This window comes from Gracilinanus agilis, chromosome 1, assembly GCF_016433145.1.
Source record: "Gracilinanus agilis isolate LMUSP501 chromosome 1, AgileGrace, whole genome shotgun sequence".
Taxonomy (NCBI): Eukaryota; Metazoa; Chordata; class Mammalia; order Didelphimorphia; family Didelphidae; genus Gracilinanus; species Gracilinanus agilis.
The window spans coordinates 400,426,512-400,446,504 of record NC_058130.1 but is presented as its reverse complement, the minus strand read 5'-3'; the positions used below and the strand labels follow the sequence as shown (position 1 = coordinate 400,446,504).

The following is a 19,993-nucleotide window of genomic DNA, read 5'->3' as shown; positions in this document are numbered from 1 at the left end:
TCTTAGATAATTTTTTTAATTTTAAATTTTTTTTTTATTTTTAAACATTTTCCCATGGTTACATGATTCATTTTCTTTCCCTTCCCTCTACCCTTCCCCCTCCCAGAGATGACATGAAATTTTTAGAGAATTTGACTCATCCAGTTATTATATTTTTTTGCTTTAATTCATGAGACTTTGAAAGACTTAGAGATGGAGAGTTTGGAGGTTTTCTTTCTAAATAAAGTTTATTATATATTTTCACAGACAATACTTATTTCAACTATAATTAGTTATATCCTTGGAAATATGTGAAGGAGAATTTGGGGATTTTCTTTCTAAGTGAAAAAAAATGTATTATATATTTCACTGACTTTACATTCATTACAACCATTAATTAGTTTGTTACCTTCTTGAAAATAAATGAAGGCAAATTTGGAGATTTTCTTTCCAAGTAAAATATTTCTTACTTTTTCAATGACTTTGCAATGAATTATTACAACCATTAGTTTGTTTCCTTCTTGGAAAAATGTGAAGAAGACTGGTTAGCTCAGTCTTTTTTTCCATCTTGTATATATTTCTGAAGGTAAATGAACTATAATCTTGGATAGGGCTGCCTTTGAAACAGACTGAGGTTCCTCAGTGAGGGTTACTCTCTGTGGGAGTTTCTTGACTTCATTCAGAGCTCTCTGTTTTAAAGGAAAATGGCAACAAAGATGAGAAACTTTGCTGTGTCCTGACCTGGACAGTAATTGTTTTGTTTTATTCTGTGTATTAGGAAGCATGTGACTGGGTAGGATGATGGGTAAATCATGTGATTGAGTGAGGCTCAAACTCAGCCAAGAAACTGAGAAGGGTGAGAGCTCAGAAACCTGACACAGACTTTCTCTGCCCGGCAGGCAGCACACATCACTGACCTTGACATTGGCCAGCACCATGGCTGCCGGGGACTGTGGGGTAATCACCTCCAAGACCGTGCTTCTGCTGCTCAGTTTCATCTTTTTGGTAAGTTAGCAGGACTCTGGGGAACGGGGTGGGACAAAATGAGAGCTCCTTATTAACAGTTCTTGTTCGAGCTGGGCTGCTTCTCTGGACTGGGGGGAAGGTAGTGTCGGGGATGAACCGATGCACATGATAAAGGAAATGAAAACAAGTCAGCAGGAGACAGACAGAGAGACAGAGACAGAGACAGAAATAGGCAGGAAAAGAAAGAGGAAACAGGGAGAGAGAGAAAGAAAGGGGGAAAGACAGACACAGAGAGAGGGATGGAAGGAGAGAGAGAGGGGAGAGATAGAGAAAGAGACAGAGAGGGAGGAAGGAGAGACAGACAGACAGAGATAGGAAAAGAAGGAGGAGAAAGACAGAGGGGAGAGAGAAATGGTTGGGAAGGAGGGAGAGAAAAAGAGTCAGAGAGAGGGAGAGACAGACAGAGACCGAGAGACAGGAAAAGAAAGAGGAGACAGAGACAGAGGAGAGAGAAAGAGAGGGAGGGAAGGAAAGAGAAAGAAGGAGACAGACAGATGAGAGATGGAGGGAGAGGGAGAGACATAGAGGGGGAAAGGGAAAGAGAGATAGAGTGAGAAAGGGGGGAGGGAGTGAAGGAAGGAAAGAGAGAGGGGGAGACAGAGAGAGAGAGGGAGAGAAAGGGTGAGGAGAGAGGGAAGGAAAGAGAGAAAGAGATATAGAGAGACACAGGGAGAGAGGGAGGAAAAGAAAGAAGGGAAGCAAGGGGGACACAGAGACAGAGAGAAAGAGAGAGGGACAGAGAGAGAGGGAGGGAGACAAAGGATTATTAGAATTCAGTATTACTTTCCAATTCTGCTCCTTTCATGTCCTCAGTCATCTCACATTGTGGTGTTGACTTTTTTTGACTTGGGTTTCTAAAGAACAATGCAGTAGCAAACACCAAAAAAGGCACCAGTCAAAAGCAGCTTTTTTCACAGAGGAAAAAAAAAACTAAGAAAGAGATGTGGAAAATTTAGTTGGCTAAAGGCTTAATGTGCTGCAGGTGGATTTTGAGTAAACATGCTGATGTCAAACAGGCTGTTCCCTGGAAGAGTTTCCTAACATCTCATTGGTTGGCAGGGACACTCTTCTCTGGGTAAAGGAAAATGGGGGGAAGGAGTTTAGCTGATGCCATTCAAAAGAGCTTTGATAGATTCTATTAGATGGGGGAGGGCAGGTGTGAGGGTAGGCCTGGGAGTCAGGAAGACCTGAGTTCAACAGTAGGCTCAGACACTTCCTAGCTGTGTGACTCCTAGACAAGTCACTTAACCGCTGTTTGCTTCTGTTTCCTCATCTGTTAGATGAGGGTAATAACAGCAACCCTGTGAAGATAATAAACTAAGTTATTCGTAAAGTACCTGGCACAAGGCACAAAGAGCACCTGATAGTAAATGCTAGTTTTCCATTCTCCCTCACCACTACATTATTGCACCCTAAGACTGCTTCTTAGCAAGTATATAAGAAGTCAGTAAAAATCCTAGGTTTGGACCTTGTTGCCTTGGGTTCATAACAGATACAGAGCTGGAAAAGGGATCTTATGAGAGGCCATCTACAATAACAGCTTCATTCTGCCTATGAGAAAACTGAGATCCAGAGGGGTATGAGATTTGCCTGAAGTCATAGGGAATAAGCGGCAGTCAGTCCTGGCACTTTGAACACATGACACTTTGCTTTCACTCTATATTGAGACACATAAAAGTATGCAGACCTATGTAACAACTGGAGGCAGCTGGCCCAGGTTAATATCAGTATTGTGTGGAATGAGAAATTAGTGTATTCTTCTCAAGTTATTAATGGTTATTAATATCTCCAAAAAATTAGTCAAAGCGGATTCTCCCCTCCCTTCCATTTACAAGATTATTCCACCCTACCCAGTAGGATAAAGTGTTTTGAATTGAGTCTTTTGAGTTTGTTTGGGAATTTTCCTGAGGCAGGAGTCTGAGGCTGGACTGTTCTTAGACCCTGAAGTAGTACCAGTGCTTTGTATTGTCTTGTATCTATTGAAGCTTCTTCCTATGGCTTGAGTGATCCTCACATCCTATTGTAAAGGTATTGTCCAATTTTTTGAAGATGTTAATTTACTTGAATGTGTCCATTTTAAAGCTATTCAATATTTTGTCTCCAATCTCTTGAAATGTTCACTCTAGTTGGGAGCATCTCCGGAGAAACCCGAGGACATTTGTATTAGAGTTTTTTTCTCTGAGTCAGTGAGTCTGTCTGTGCCTGGTACCTCAGAGGCAGACATGGCCTGATCTCTCTCTCTGTAACTCTTTGGGGGCTTCTGTCTTGGGTCAGTGACTTGAGACAGTACCCCCACATTTCTCTTTCAATAAAGCATTATTGATGGTTTTCCCCAGTTAAATTGTTTAATGGTGGTTAAAGAGGATGTACTTTGGAATTTTCAAGGTCCCCTCAATTTCCACTCCATACAGTACCATAACAAGCCCTCCTCTCCTCCTCCCAATACCATTTTACCCACTAGATTAGAGAAGAAATGGAAGAGATCTAAGGATAAGACATCACAGTGGTCATGCTACTCCAGTTTGCCCTAGGTTGCTGCTCTTCATCCTTTTCATGCCAAGTAATAATGGTATCAACTTGAAAGCTGGAGACCCCAAGTTTGCCCATATCCCTTGGGAACTTGCTCCTAGGGAAGTCCCAGAGAGCCTCGTTTCAGACTGAACAAGAGACCTTAAAATACCCAGTTTAGGTGGGACTAGTAGACCAGTCAAATGTCAAGTGCCTTTTTGTCCTAGAAGTTTCCCCCATTGTATCAGAGATCTGTACCCAAGAAGATCAACACCTATGCTGGAACCATCCTTTTAGTAAGTATCCATTATAAGTCACTCCCTGATACCCCAGCCTCTGGTGACAGCCTGTTTCCTAAGCCTGCTTGCAGCCAGTCAGTGTAGGTTTGATTTCCTGAGTTCCCCAAAAGGTATAGAAGATTCCTACGTTTTATTGTTCTTCAGAGAATCATCTTGCACTTTGATTCTTACAGAGATACTGTTCCCAGAGTCCCAGAGCCCTTGGCTTTATGTGGTTTTTAGGCACTTGACTCTGTATGGCAGCTGAATATTGAACACTATCAAAGACTTGGTTTTGCTGACTACTTTAATAGTTCTGTGTTTTTCCAGGTTGTCAATGGCACTACTCATAGCATTTTTGCTACACCAAGGCTGGTCTTTTTTCTTCTCCCTATACACAAGCAATCTGTTTATTTCCTGTCCAACCCCCTAAGTGGAACTTTCAGATAGTCAGTCCCTCCTCTCAGCTGTGCCCACAGCACTAGGGTAGAGGAAAGTTTCACTCCTATACTGTGAAGGAGGGAAGCACCTGCTTTCAGAGTATTTGTTGGAAGAGAGAGGTTTCCATTTATGTAATTATTGTGTCAAAGTCCCAGTCTAAAAACTGCCTTAGCTAAATTACAATGTTTAAATGGGTGCTTTAAAAATGCCTAAAATCAGTCTGTGAGAACCAGACTTTTTTCCCTTTTTGTTGTTTTGTCATTTGTTTCCATCTCTAATACAATGGCCTTTATGGCCACAGCAACTTTCAGAGTTTTTATCAACCCAGTGGTCAAATAACAAATATATGCCAGGCATTGTGCTATGTGCCTTTTATTATGCCAGGCACTTTGCATGCTGGGGCCACAAATACAATGAATGAAATAATCCCTACTCCTGTGGAATTTACATTTTGATGGGGGATACAGCAAAGATATAGAGAGACAGACAAGGAAAAAATAAAGCACCGACAGACAGATCAATAGAATAAATACAAAATAGTTAAATATAGGGGTAGTTAGAGATGGGAGCTCAGTTGAGGGGAGCAGGGAGGGTGTCAGGTAGGAGGAGAGTTTTTAAGGAAGAAAAAGAGATTAAGGTGGAAGTGAGGAGGGAGATAGAGCCATTTCCATACAAAAAGTTGGGAATAGGAGATGGATTGTCATCTGAGAGGAAGTGAGAGGTCAGTTTGGTTGGCTCACAGAGAGTGGGAGGAGAATAATGTACCAGAAAGGTTATGGCAAAGTAGTGAATGGGCTTTAAAATGCCAAAGGGTTTTTTATTTGATTCTAGAAGCTATATCAAGCCAGTGGAGCTAATACAGAGGAGGGAAGTGATGTGATCAGATTTCTGCTTAAGGGAGCTCCCTTTGATTGCAGTGGTGAAAGACTTGAAGCAGAAAGATGAATTAAGAGCCTGTTAAAATAATTCAGGCAAGAGAAAGATGAGGGCCTGGACTAAAGTTGTAGTTGTGTGAAGAGAGAAAAGGGATGAGACTTGAGAGATGTTGTGAAGAAAAAAATGGCAAGATTTAACAAAGGATTGAATATGTGGGGTAAAGAGAAGAGGGAGAGTGATAAGGTTATGAAGTTGGGAACCTGGAAGAATGACTATTGATGCCTTTGAAAGAAAGTGAAATTTAGAAGAGGGTAATTAATGAGTTAGGTTTGGGACATGTACAATTTGAAGTATCTCCAAGACATCCAAAGAGTTTGATTTGTCCAATAGAGGTGTTAATCTTGAAAAACACAGAACTACTAAAGTAGTCAGAAAAACCAAATCTTTAATTAGGAAAGAGACAGGTCCAGTAATCTGCCACCATCAAAGAGCCAAGTGTCACAAACTACTCAGTCAATACCCTGGGGCTCTGGGGCTCTGGAGCTATAGGGACACATCCCTGGGAGAATGCACCATGCTACATGACTCTCTGAAGAACAAGGGAATTTATATACCTTTTGGGGAACTAAGGACAGGGATGGTCCTTGATTGACATCACCATGGCTACAAGAAAACCTGAGGGAGGCCAGAAGGTGAAGATGATGAGGGAGAGTATTCCAGGCATGGCAGGTGAGAGACAGCCACAGTTTAGGGATAGAGTGTCTGGTGCAAAGGAGGAAGAATGTGATGGATCAAAGAACCTGAGGGTCAGGGATATAAAATGTAAGAAGACTGGAAAAGGTAGGGAAGGGATCAGGCCATGAGGCCAACTAGAGGATTTTACATTTGATCCTGGAAGGAACAGAGGGCCAGATGAGTTGATTAAATGAGAGTGGGGGTGGGGAGAGGCAAGAATGGGGCCGATGTGATCAAATCTCTGCTGCAGATGGATCAGTTTGATAGCTGCGTGGAGGATGGACTGGAATGGAGAAAGAAATACAACACACAAGAGATAGTCAGGGGCCCAGGTTCAGGTGCATTCTTTAGCTGCCACTTGGGAGCAGTTGCCAAGCTGCCAGGATAGAAAAAGGCCACCCTGCCCCCAGCCCTCATGGGAAAGTCCCTAGGTTACTGGATGCTTCCTGGAACATTGAAGGATAAGAATGATGCAGATAGAATCACTTTCTTCCTTCAGGTACACTGATTTATCTAACCTCTCTGTTCAGTGACCAATTAAAGGGTTTGCTTCATTCTCTCTAAATCACCCAAGATTTTTAGCACGGAATCCCATTTATCCACCAGGTCCCTAGAAGTTTCCAGGGGTGTTCTGGTATGCCCACCTTCTACGTCATCTCCTACAGGCTAGTTCTCACATGTGAGCCAAACCTCTCTCCATACTTGCTTTGAGTCTCCTACCCAGCAGTCTGGCTCTGAGGGAACATCTAAAATATGGATCATCTGTAGGGTATTCAGCTCACCTATCATCATCTAAGACTATAACATTTGAACATAAAGCATTTATTACTAAGGCATATAAAGAGAGACTTGAGGCTTGCTTCTGAATCCTAATTAGCAAGGAGATAAGGCGTTTTCTCTTTACCTTGAGGAGAGGGGTATAAACAACCTCAAAATTTCCCCAATAGGGAAAGTCCTAATCGTATTAGCAGAATTGAGACTTTGGTGAAGGCAGTATTTGTGACTGTTCACACATCACTGGTCTGTACAGTATCCTGTTATAGCTTCTATGGGTCACTTGGGTACTTTTTATTTTGTTTTAATTTTTTCCTTTATTTTTGACAAATTTACATATAAGTTTTCCATGGTTACATGATTCATGTTCTTTCCCTCCCCTGCCCCATTCCTGGAGTTGACAAGCAATTCCACTGGGTTATGTATGTATTATCACTCAAAACCTGTTTCTATATCATTCATTTTTATAAGAGAGTAATCTTACAAAACCAAAACCCCTAATCATATACAGTTGGGTACTTTTTGGCAGTGGCCTGACAAGGGGATGTCTCTGATTGTTGCCATCACTTCTGCCTTTTCTGTCAATGCTGTATTTTATTTTATTTTAAACTCTTACTTTCCATCTTAGAATAAATACTATGTATTGGTTCAAAGGCAGAAGAGTGGTAAGGGCTGGGCAATGGGGCTTAAGTGACTTGTCCAGGGTCACACAGCTGGGAAATGTCTGAGGCCAGATTTGAACCTGGGACCCTCCCCGTCTCTAGGTCTGGCTCTCAATCCACTGAGTTACCCAGCTGCCCCCTGCTATATTTTAGATTGTCATGGAAACTCCTAAATGCCCCTGATCTCAGGTAGCTTTGCCTTCTTTATCCCAACAATCCCTCTTTTTTTCCTAATGACACCTGTACCTTCAGCCCACATCATTATGGGAGAGTGAGTCTTTTCCCATTCCAATAGCACATGGTCCTGTGCATGAATGGATATTAAGGTGGTTTCCATCCAAAGAAGTTACTCCCCATTCTGATTCCTGTGACAGACAGACTACTAGTGAGCTCATCATCTCTCCCTCATGCTTCTTTTAAGTCAGAACTTCTGTGTTCACCCTCCCCATAAGCCTCCCTCCAAAGGAATCGCCACTCTTATTTCCTCTTCTGAAGAAACCCATCCTTTCACTCTCACCAGGTGAAATGTGCTGGTGGCATCATTAGAAGAAAGCATGAGAAGGTTTGCATTGCTTTGGCAACATCAATTCAAACCTCAAAGTTGAGTAGGAAAATTATACCACGTGTTTTCTTAAGACCACAGAATGAGTCAGTTTCAGAATCTATTAAGGAAAAAAATCTTTTAATGTCACGTTGGTAACAGTCATTCAGCCCTAAAGGCTCAGAATAATTGAGACTAAGCATAGGATGGGCTGTTCTAAGAGGTAGTAACTTTGACCTTAGCTGGTCACATTTCCACTTATTTCCTAATGCATTTTTCATATTCTTTGATGCCATTTCCTTCCTTGAACAAGCATTATGCCAAATTGCCTGAAGTCTCAGTAAAAATCAATCGTGGTAGCCAGTACAAAGCATGCATTCTTGAGTGCTTCAAAACTATAAGTATGTGGGTTAAACTGACGATGGGACTTCAAATCGCATTTTACTGAATTACTGAAACTATTTCTCCCAAACAATAATCTTTAAAAGTACAGGTTGAACTTTAGGGTGGATAGAAAGCTGTCCTTACAGTCAGAAAGAAGACTGGGGTAGGGGAGGTTCAAGCCTCATCTCTGGCATAGATTGCCTAAGTGACCCTGAACCCCACTCTGTGCTCCAGTCAATCTTCTAAGAGTATAGGTTGAAGAGCAGGTAGCAATCTGCATCAGTAGATGGAGTATCTTTATCAGGAATGCCCTTTACTCCATTGGAACACAGAATCTGTTGCATACTCATATCTGACCTTAATATTAGAGGGGGAAAATTTAGTGTTAAGACAACGTTTTCTTTGAAACCTTCAGAGTTTAGCTTTGAACAAACCCCAAAAAGCCTCATAATCAAACATTGTCATTTATGAGGAAAGAAACCCAAAACATGGAGCCTAAGGATGTTTGGTCCCAAGGCATTTTCTTTCTACCTGGAAGAAAATCACTGTATAATTGTAGGAAAATTTACAGAGATTGTTAGAGATCTAAGGTTCTTTTTATGTGGGAGGGGGAAAAACCTGTCTTTTATGCTAATGCTTTAAGAGCAGTCTAAAATTCCCTTTTTTCAGGAAAGTTAGAAATACTATCTCTGTGTTGTGTCAAAAGGTCTTGTCATCTGTAGCCTTTCACTACAGAGAACCATTTTTCCCCAGAACCTGAGCACAGATCCCTCTGTTCCTACATTCTTCTGGTCATTGAAATCACAGAGCCTTGCCTTCACAGAGGAACAGCCTTAAGGGTATCATTCTAGTGAATCTGCCAGATATTCCCACATTATGTTACGTAAACTGGTTTTATACAGTTGTGTCTTGTCCTGTTCAAACGATGTGTTCTCTAAAAGTTGTTTGTCAAATTGAAATTTTGTCAGAACAATCTCATACTTATTTTAATGCTGACAAACCTTTATCTGAAATAAAAAACTTCCTTCCTTCCTCTTCCCTCCCTCCCTCTCTTCCCCTTCTCTTTTCTTTCTTTCTTTCTTCCTTTTTCTTTCTTTCTTTCTTTCTTTCTTTCTTTCTTTCTTCCTTCTTTTTTCCCTTGGTTACACTCATCAATTAAACCACTGGCCCAGCTTTTAGAAAAAGAAAAGAAAAAGAAAGAAAGGTATTGTGGTACAGTAAAATGACTCATTCTGTGAGGGCAGGAGTGTTTTATCTAAAGTTTGTACCTCTCCAGCACCTAGTACAGAGCTGGGCATGTAGTAGACACTTAATAATGTTTATGAAATGAAGGAAGGAACAAATGAAATGGATGAGAGAGCACAATTCCAGTCCTTCCTCCTGAGTGCTCTGTTTCTTTCAATAACATGTTGGTATTTTAAGCTTTTGGTGCCCTCTGGTTTCCTGTCTCTAAGTACTTGGCCTTTGTCACCCACACATGTTGTTTATCCATGTGTTGACAAGCTCCTTGTTCCTCAAGGACACTGGAAAGATGGCAGTGTTGGGGCCGGNCGCTCTCTCTCTCTTTCTTTCTTTCTTTCTTTCTTTCTTTCTTTCTTTCTTTCTTTCTTTCTTTCTTTCTTTCTTTCTTTCTTTCTTTCTTTCTTTCTATCCTGAGTTAGTCTGCTCCTTCCTTAAGCAAGCTAGTATCACTTCATGCTATAGAACATACTGAACTTAATGTGGATACTGGATCAACACAGCCAACTGTAGTTAAGAGCTCCTGGGGCTCAAAAGATACATCAGCCTCAACCTCCCTTCACAGCTGAGTTGACAGACCTGTGCTACCTACATCTGGGACTCCCTAATTTATTTCATTTATTCTATGATATCCAGATTCCATGTATCTTTTTTTTTGAGTGAGGCATACCTGTAAGGAAGAATAGCTGCTACTCTACAGTTTTTAGCATCACAGCTTTTGGGCACAGCCTGACTTGTAAAGTAAAAATGGTGGAGGAATTCACTTAGTTTTCTCAAAGGCTATAATAGGCTTCCTAAGGGCAGGAACCATGATTTATTTCATGTTGAATTTTACTTCCCTCTGCCAAGCATGGTATATCCACAGTATAGGTAAGTATTTAACAGGTAGTGGGTATTTAATAGGAGGATTTAAGGCTCCTAAGGTTAACCACGATGTTGAGTGAATTAGAACCCCCTGCCAAAGACCATTTAAAGAAACTGGGAATATTTAACCTAAAGAAAAATTGGAAGTGACATGATATATATAGATATATATATATATATATATATATATATATATATATCTGTCTTTAGGCTGTCATGAAGAAAAGGAATTATTATATATTTTCTCTTTGGCCCTGGGGGACCTATGGCTGTCCATTCAGTGGAAGCAGAATCATAGGAAGCTGGTTAAGTGCCCATTCTTGGTCAGGTCATAGAAGCAGGGAATACAAGCAGCTATTATAGGAAATCGGACTGAGAGTCATACCCATGGTCAATGCTTGGCACTCCCTAGATTTTGACTTCCACATATTCACCTATATCAGTGTTCTAATATAATCAGTCAAACATTAGGTGTCTACTCTGTGCAAGGCATGGTGGTCTGTACTACGGATACAAACATATTTACATACAGAGTCCCCACCCTCAAGGATCTTCTATTCTTCTCCTGAAAATCCCTAAAAGGCAAGACTCCACGACTGCCTAATTTATTTTATACAGCACTGTATCAAAAATAAAAAGGACGAATTAACAACCAATGAAGAGGAAATTAAAGCAATCATTAGTAGTTATTTTACCCAATTATATATGCCAACAAATCTGATAACTTGAGCAAAATAGATGACTACATTAAATACATACATACATATTATATACATATATATATACATATACATATATATGTATATATATAAGTAACCCAAATTAACAGAAGAAATAGAATACTTAAATAACTCCACCTCAGAAAACAAAACTGCTGACTCCTAAACCAGGAAGAGTGAAGGCAGAGTAAAGAAACTATACACCAATTTCCCTAATGGATATTGATGCAAAATTTTTAAATACTTTATATAGCACTGATAATCCAGCATTTTGAATATTTGGATTTGAATATAGATGCTAAATAAACTATAATTTTATAATAAGATAGTGATTCTTTTTTATTCGATCCTGTAATTTCATATTTCATCAATGTAGAAACTTTGTTCAGTGATTCAAACAGCCTATAACTTATCCAGTTGCCCGAGGCACTGGGGGGTTAGGGCTCATGTTCACAGTGTCAGTATATTTCAGAGGCAGGACTTGGACCCAAATATTCCTGACTCTAAGGTTTGACTCTCTCACCATCTCACCAGGCTGCCTCTTACACAATATACTATTTTTTTTTTTACCTTTTCTTTCTGTCTTAGCAAAAACTTTTAAATAGATGGACAAGGGCTATGCAAATAGGGTTAGATGACTTGCCCAGGGTCACACAGAAAAGTGTCTGAGGCCAAATTTGAACTCAAATCCTCCTGACTCTGAGCCTGGTGCTCTATCCACTGGGCCACCTACCCGTCCCTCAACATACAGCTGTCTATAATGAATGAATGAATGAATGAATGAGGCATCTTGTAAAAAGACTACATAAATGAAAAGAGGAAATTTAGAAAAAAATCATAGAATCACATTCCTTGTGGTAACAGCTTTCCTCCCTCTCAAGTTTTTACTTATACACAGAAAGACTACATAAATGAAAAGAACAAATTTAGATATGACCACAGAATCACATTCCTTTCAGGGACAGCTTTCCTTCCTCTCTCAAGTCTCTTGCTTGTACACAGTGGATAGAACACTGGGTCTGGAATAAGGGAGATTCCTCTTCCTGAATTCAAATCTGGCCTCAGGCACTTGCTAGCTATGTGACCCTGGGCAAGTCACTTAACCCTGTTGGCCTCAGTTTTCTCATTTGTAAAATGAGCTGGAGAAGGAAATGGGAAAACACTCTAGTATCTTTGCCAAAAAATACCCCAAATTTAGGTCATGAAGAGTTGAACACAACTGAAATGACTAAATAACAAAGTGTTCCTTACTAATTATATTGTGCTTTCAAGTCAGCTTTCTCTTTAGAGAGACCTCTCTAAGGTAGAGATTATTTTTAACTCCACATTCATTTATTTGTATGACTATAACACTAAAGTTTCTAGGTATCTCCTTTTCTCCCTCCCCCTCCACTAGATAAGGCATCATCTGACAAAAAGATATAAAAATATATAAAGCTATATCTTGCTTATTTCTTTTTATCCATTCTTTCTCTGGAGGTGGGCATTCTTCAAACACTTCTGTTGCTGCCTATAAATGTTCTCTTGGTTTTGTTCATTTCACTTAAAGTAGGGATTCTTAATCTTGGGCTTTTGTGAACTTGTTTTTTAGAATATTTTGGTAACTATTTCAATATAATTTGGTTTTTGTAAATCATACATACATTATTATGCATCTGAACACGTTTTTCTGAGAAGGGATACCTGAGCTTCACCAGATTTCCAAAGAGCTCATTACACAAAAAATGTTAAGAAATTCTGCTCTAATCTTTGGGGCACCTCATCCACAAGGGACAAAGAGCTATTAGCAGGCAGATGAATCAGCCCAGGAAAGGAGTTGGGCCAGAAACACATTTTTTTTTAAACCCTTACCTTCTATCTTAGAACCAATATTGTTTCTGAGGCAGAAAAGCTTAGTAAGGGGTAGACAATTAGAGTTAAGTGACTTGCACAGGATCACACAGCTAGAAAGTGTCTGAGGCTAGATTTGAACTGAGGACCTTTGGTCTTCTAGACTTGGTTCTCAATCCGTTGAGCCATGCAGCTATCCCTAAATATGTTTAGTAAATGTCAGGTACCTATCTAGGCTCCCAACAAGAAGTTGCTGCCTTTGCAATGTAAAGCAAACAATTCTCATCACTAGTCTCTAGGAGTTGAAGAAAAGAGAGTTCTCTACCTTGTTCTCCCAAAGTCAGAATGGGAGTTGGTACAGCATGGAGTCTTTCAGATTTTTAGTTTTTTTTTAAATCAAACCAATACATTTTTTAAGCACAGGCTCAGTGCTAGGCTCAGTCTTAGAAACAAAGAAGAGACTTTAATGAAGTATCTTCTGCAGTGCCAGACTTTGTGCTAAGTCTTGGAGATAAAAGAAAAGGCAAAGACAAACACAAACACATACACACATTCACAAAACAGTGGCTGTTTTCAAGGAGAGCACAGTCTATGAGAGACCTGCAAGATGCGAGCAACTATATCTATATGAGAAGAATACAGGATAAACCGGAGATAATCTCAGGGTGAAAGCATTAAGTGACAGTATGAACATTTTATTACAGAAGGCAGGATTTTATCTGGGACCTAAAGGAAAACAGAAAAGCCAGGAGTTGTAGGTAAGGAGAAAGAGCATTCCAGGTATGGAGGATAAATAGGCAGTGACAGTGTATAGAGTTGGGAGATGTGCTTGGAAGAATAGCAAGAAGGGGGGGCTATTTTCACAATGTAAGGAAACTGGAAAGGTTGGAAGGTGTCATGATGAAGGGCTTTAGATGTCAAACATATTATTAAATTAAAAATTATTAATTAAATATAATTAAATAAAATACTTAAGCAGCAGCTCAAGAAAAAAAAAAAAGATGTTGCATTTGCATGATAGATTTCCAGATGAATTATACAGACCAAAATTGCTATTGGAATCTACTGGAGAGAAACAACTTCAGGATAGAGGGGGTAGGAAATACTTTTCCAAAGGAGCTAGAGGTAGGCTTTGAACAGGGTAAGATTTGGTTGGAGAGCAGAGGAACAGGGAATTTGATTTTGGGCTGGCTCCACTTGGAATGACAATACCTATGGAATGACAATACTGACTGACATTCTGAGTAGTTTTTCCAGTGATGAAGGGATCAGATCAAAGCCATGCTTAATCTCCAAGATTCCTTGTGACTAACCTCATTTACAACCACACTGAGGTGGCTGGAATTGTAAGCTAACTGAGCTATTCTATGGGTAATCAAAGGACCTTCTTAACATGCACTAATTGAGTTACTAACCAGCTTTACAAGGAGAAAAGAAAAGAAAAGAAAAGAAAAGAAAAGAAAAGAAAAGAAAAGAAGAGAGAATCAATTCTGCTAACAAATGTTTGGAATCAACACAAGGACTCACTCATTAGAATGAAAGTTCCTTAGGAACCAGAATTATCTCATTCTTTGGACTTGTATTCCCAGCACCTAGCATTTTACATGTCACACAGTATATATTTAATAAATAATCGGAAGTTGAAGGGATGTCCATCAATTGGGGAATGGCTGAACTAATTGTGGTATATGCTGGTGATGAAATATTATCGTGCTGTAAGGAATGATGAGGATGATTTTCAGAAAAAGCTGCTAAGACCTATATGAACTGATGCAGAGGGGAAAAAAGCAGAACCAGAAGAACATTATGCAGTAAAAGCAATATTGTGGAATGATCAACTATGATTGACTCAGTTACTCTCAGCAATGCAATGATCCAGGACCATTCTGAGGGACTTAAGATGAAGAATGCTATCTGCCTCCAGAGAAAGAACTATTGTTGGAATGCAGATCAAACAAAGCATGTGATTTTTCATTTAAGCTTATTTGGGAATATTGTTATATATGATTAATCTCTTATAAAAATGACCAATATGGACATTTTTTGCATGATATTACATTTATAATCCAGATCAGATTGCTTGACAACTCCGGGAGTGAGAAGAGAAGGGCGGAAACAATTTGGGTCATATAATTCTGGAAAATTTATGTGGAAATTTGTTATTACATGTAATAGGTAAATAAAACATCTTTTTAAAAACATACTTTTCACATAAATAAAATAATATCTAAGCAATAAATAAATAATTGAAAAGAGCTAACATTTATATAGTACTTTAAATGACAAAGTGCTTTGCCTATATTGGAATTAACTTAATACACCAACCTTATGAGTTGGGCTATTGTATCATGAAACTGAGGCGGAAAGAGGTTAAATGACTTGCTCAAGGTCACATAGCTAATAAATGAGTATCTAAAATCACATTTGAACTTCCTGACTTGTGGAGAGCCATAAAGAAGCAGTATAATCTGTAAATCCCCTCAGATCCAGCTATAGCTGATGATTATAACTAATTGATGACTCCTCTCATTATTAAAAGTTTTGCTGTGTAATAAATCATTTAAATTTAAACAAAAATGGGGAATGTGTAGGAAGCCATTAAGAGAAATTAGAATCTTGAATAGATATTTTTATCTGGACCCCATCAAAAGGTCTACACAGCCCAGCAGAACCATGTATTTACCCCTCTGCTCTTATCAGAGTAAGTCTGGATTGGGTTATCTAAGATAAAAATCTGAGATTCCTCTTTTGACTCCTTTTCATGATTCACACCTTTTCTTAAAAAGTAATATAGTCTTACTGAAAAGCTTTGAGCTCTCAGCAAACCAGAAATGAAGAGGTTAACATTTTTCCCCTTTGGTCAGGAATGCAGCTGCTTAGCAAGCCAAGGCCGAACCCTTAGCAGGGGCATTTTGCCCAGATTTAGAATAAACTACTTGGTCTCAAAAGTAGTCAAAGCCAAAAAATTCAGGGGCTTCCCGTCCTACCAAAATATTCCCAGACCTGGCTTGGTGATAACAATATAGTTGAAAGTTTAGCATAGGTTCTTTGTCTACAGTAAAAATACAGCTCTGTGTAGTTGTGGGAAACTTTCCTTGTGCTTTTGGGTGAAAGGGATCTTTAACTTCATATATGATAAACTTGTGACTCCATTGTACCTTGGAGCACTTTGAGCTAATAAGCCATGCTTCCAATCTGTTTTGTTCTTTACATCTGATGACCACCCTAGGCCACTCAGAAAATCTCTGGTTATAGAGTAGGGTCCTCTATGCTGACTTTTAAGTTTAAGCATACTATATACTACATCACCTAGCTGCCAATAGGCAAGGATCTTTTGATTGATTTTTCTCATAAGCTTTAGTTAGGTCATTTGCTGCTATCCCAAGCATCAACAGAAAATTTATCCCATCAGTAGAATTTCAGTCAAAAGTCAGTATAAGTTGGGGAATTACAACAATATACTCAGCAATATACTAGAAGCTATAGGAATTTTTTTTTAAAGCCATGAATTTATAGTCAAAGGATTTGAGTTCATCATCCACAAAGTGACTAACATAGAAAAATGTACATGGCTAGATATATAAAATCTATATGATTGCTTGCCATTTTAGGGAGGGAAAAGGGCAGGGAAAAAGGGAGTAAGGGAAGGAGGATCAGAAGAAGGGAGAGAATCTTGAACTCAGAACTTTTTAAAAATTGAATGTTAAAAATTGTTTTTACATGTAATAGGGGAAAATAAAATATTATTAAACAAAACTTAACAAAATACCTCCAAAGCACTTGAATTCAGATTCTGGTCTGGCCATTTACTACCAGGATGACCTTGAGCAACTTATCTGATCCCTTAAGCCACCAGTGAAAAATAAAGGATTTGGAGCAGATGACCTCCAGGGAACTTTTGAACATTTAGGTCTATGATCTTAAAATGCAAAGAAGACAAAAGTCTTCTTAAGGAATCTTACAGTCCTGGTAAATATGGCAAAACTGTCCTTCTCACAAGAGGGTAGACTGTCCATTGCAGAAAGACCAGACCACAGAAGGATAGGACAAATATATATTATCTATTTAATAGGGCTTTAAGAACTTTAAAACATCAGAGGACAATGATCAGGGCTTCATGGATAGGGCACTGATTTTCTACTATGTGCATTTGAACTAAATATCAAGGTTCATCCAAGGAACACTTGGCTCATTATTGCCTCATACTTATGCTGCTTTGTGAGCCTGTAATAGCTTCTGAACTTCTAAATCCTGGTTGGCCATGCATGTCCTAGGAAGTCTTGTCATTGCTTCATCATGTGGCAGAAAGCCATAGTATGGAGGAGAAGAGTATAAATGACTTCCTGCCTCATGCAGGGGGCTTCCCTCTGCTTCAAAGTCTTCTTGCCTTAAGCATGTTGTATTCCACCTAGACTATAATTATGGTCTCATGCACTCTCAGATACTCCTGCTGTCTCTTTGATCTTCAATCTGCCACATCTGATATAACTCCTGGAGATTTGCTTCAACTATGTGAATACCATAGGATTACTTCTAAGTTTCTGGAGAGATGCCAGTGCTTCACTGGTGAAAGCTCAAGGTGATTAAGTATTGAGGGGTCAAAAATGGCCAAGACCTTGATCTGAGTGTATATAGAGCATTGGATGAAGGGAGAGAAATAGCACGGAGGAAAAAGGAGTAAGTAAGGACATCAAATTCTGTACATGTTCACTGGCTAGTCCCATGCCTGGAATATGCTCTTTCCCCTCATTTGGCTTCTTTCCTATTCTACTAGAAGCCTCTTCCTGACTATCTCTCTCCCCTTAATGCTAGCACCTTCCCTCTAGTGATTATTTCCAATTTGTCCTGTAGATATCTTGTTTGTACATAGTTTATATGGTTGTGCTGGGAAATGTTTAACATGTTTTTCTGGGTAAGGGGGTACATACTACATTCTTTTAAGTTCTAATTTTAAATTATTAGTATTTTCTCCAACACTTTCTTTTATCTAGACAAGAAACTAAACAATAAATGGAACTAGGGGAAGCTAGGTAGCTCAATGGATTGAGGGCCAGACCTAGGAACAGAAGATTCTTTGTTCAAATGTGTCCTCAAGCACTTCCTTGCTTTGTTGGCAAACCTATGGCACTTATGCCAAAGGGTGCTGCTCCCCTTCCCCTCTCCACCATGCCGGAGGACATTTCTCACATGACTTGCCCCTCTGCCCAGCAGCCCAATAGGTGTGCTTCCTACCTATCCTGTCTGGAATAAGGCGGGAGCCTCACATGAGGTGTGAGGGTTACAGTTTGGGCACTCAGTCTCTAAAAGATTCACCATCACTGTTCTAGCCCTTACCACTCTTCTGCCTTGGAACCATTATACAGTATCAAGTCTAAGAAGGTTTAAAAAACAATAAAAGGAGCCCTGCCAATTTCTGAGGCCTTAAATACACTGAAAATTTCTCCTATTTGAAACTGTCTTCAGAACTCCCACTAATTGCATCCATATTGTCTCCACCATTAGACTGTGAGCTCCCTGAGAAAATGTGATTGTCTTTTACTTTTATGAGCCCCAGGACTTCACACAGTGCCTGGCACACAGTAGGACTTTATAAAGACTTATTGGCTGACTGATGAATTACCTCCATATGAAGAAAAGATTGATATAAGTAATATGTGGCATCCAATAAAGTGCTAAATCAAATATGATTGAGCATGGTCATTTGGGGAGAGGAAAAGCTAGTGCTATTTGGAATGACCAAGTGAATGAAAAGGATCCTTTTTATATCATCTGCCTATGTCACATGTTTCAGGATCAGGGAATATATATTATCTACAGTGAACTTCTTAATCTTAACATCTAATGCAGTATTGGATACTCCAAGGCTAAGAATAATGATTCAATTTCATGTTCTTATTCCAAGGTTTCTTTAAAAAAGTATTTTATATCTACCAAAACAAACACAGCAATTATATGAAAACAACTACAAAACACTTTCCAAACAAATAAAACTGGATCTAAACAATTGGAAAGCCATTGATTGCTCATGGGTAGGTCGAGCTAACATAATAAAAATGACAATTCTACCCAAATTAATTTACCTATTTAGCGCCATACCTATCAAGCTACCCAAAAACTTCTTTACTGAATTAGAAAAAACTATAACAAATTTCATTTGGAATAACAAAAGATTAAGAATATCAAGGGAAATAATGGAAAAAAATGTGAAGGAAGGGGGCCTAGCAGTACCAGATATTAAACTATACTATAAAGCAGCAGTCATCAAAACAATATGGTACTGGCTAAGAGACAGAGAGTAGGATCAATGGAATAGACTTGGGGTAAATGACATCAGCAAGACAGTGTATGATAAACCCAAAGAGCCCAACTTTTGGGACATGAATCCACTATTTGACAAAAACTGCTGGGAAATTTGGAAAACAATATGGGAGAGATTAGGTTTAGATCAACATCTCATACCCTACACCAAGATAAATTCAGAGTGGGTGAATGACTTGAATATAAAGAGGGAAACTATAAACAAGTTAAGTGAACACAGAATAGTATACTTGTCAGATCTCTGGGAAAGGAAAGATTTTAAAACCAAGCAAGAGTTAGAGAAAATTACAAAATGTAAATTAAATGGTTTTGATTATATTAAACTAAAAAGCTTTTGTACAAACAAAAACAATGTAGTCAAAATCAGGAGGGAAACAACAAATTGGGAAAAAATCTTTATAATGAAAAACTATGACAGGGGTCTAATCACTCAAATATACAAGGAGTTAAAGCAATTGTATAAAAAATCAAGCCATTCCCCAATTGATAAATGGGCAAGAGACATGAATAGGCAATTTTCAGGTAAAGAAATCAAAAGTATCAATAAGCACATGAGAAAGTGTTCCAAATCTCTAATAATTAGAGAAATGCAAATCAAAACAACTCTGAGGTATCACCTCACACCTAGCAGATTGGCTAAAATGAAAGAAGGGGAGAGTAATGAATGTTGGAGGGGATATGGCAAAATTGGGACATTAATGCATTGCTGGTAGAGCTGTGAACTGATCCAGCCATTCTGGCTGGCAATTTGGAATCATGCTCAAAGGGCTATAAAAGAATGCCTGCCCTTTGACCCAGCCATACCATTGCTGGGTTTGT

The 19,993-nt window shown here is 39.0% G+C and overlaps 1 protein-coding gene across 1 annotated transcript in view; it reads left to right on the top strand.

Annotated features, from left to right (window-relative positions):
• The first annotated feature begins 851 nt into the window (after positions 1–851).
• Positions 852–19,993, top strand: part of LOC123237655 (tetraspanin-36-like) — a 57,304-nt gene continuing 38,162 nt past the window's right edge. Inside the window, exon 1 of the mRNA XM_044664720.1 lies at positions 852–984. Coding sequence (XP_044520655.1) covers positions 916–984 — 69 coding nt within the window. The 5' untranslated portion in view covers positions 852–915. The remainder of the gene's footprint in view (positions 985–19,993) is intronic.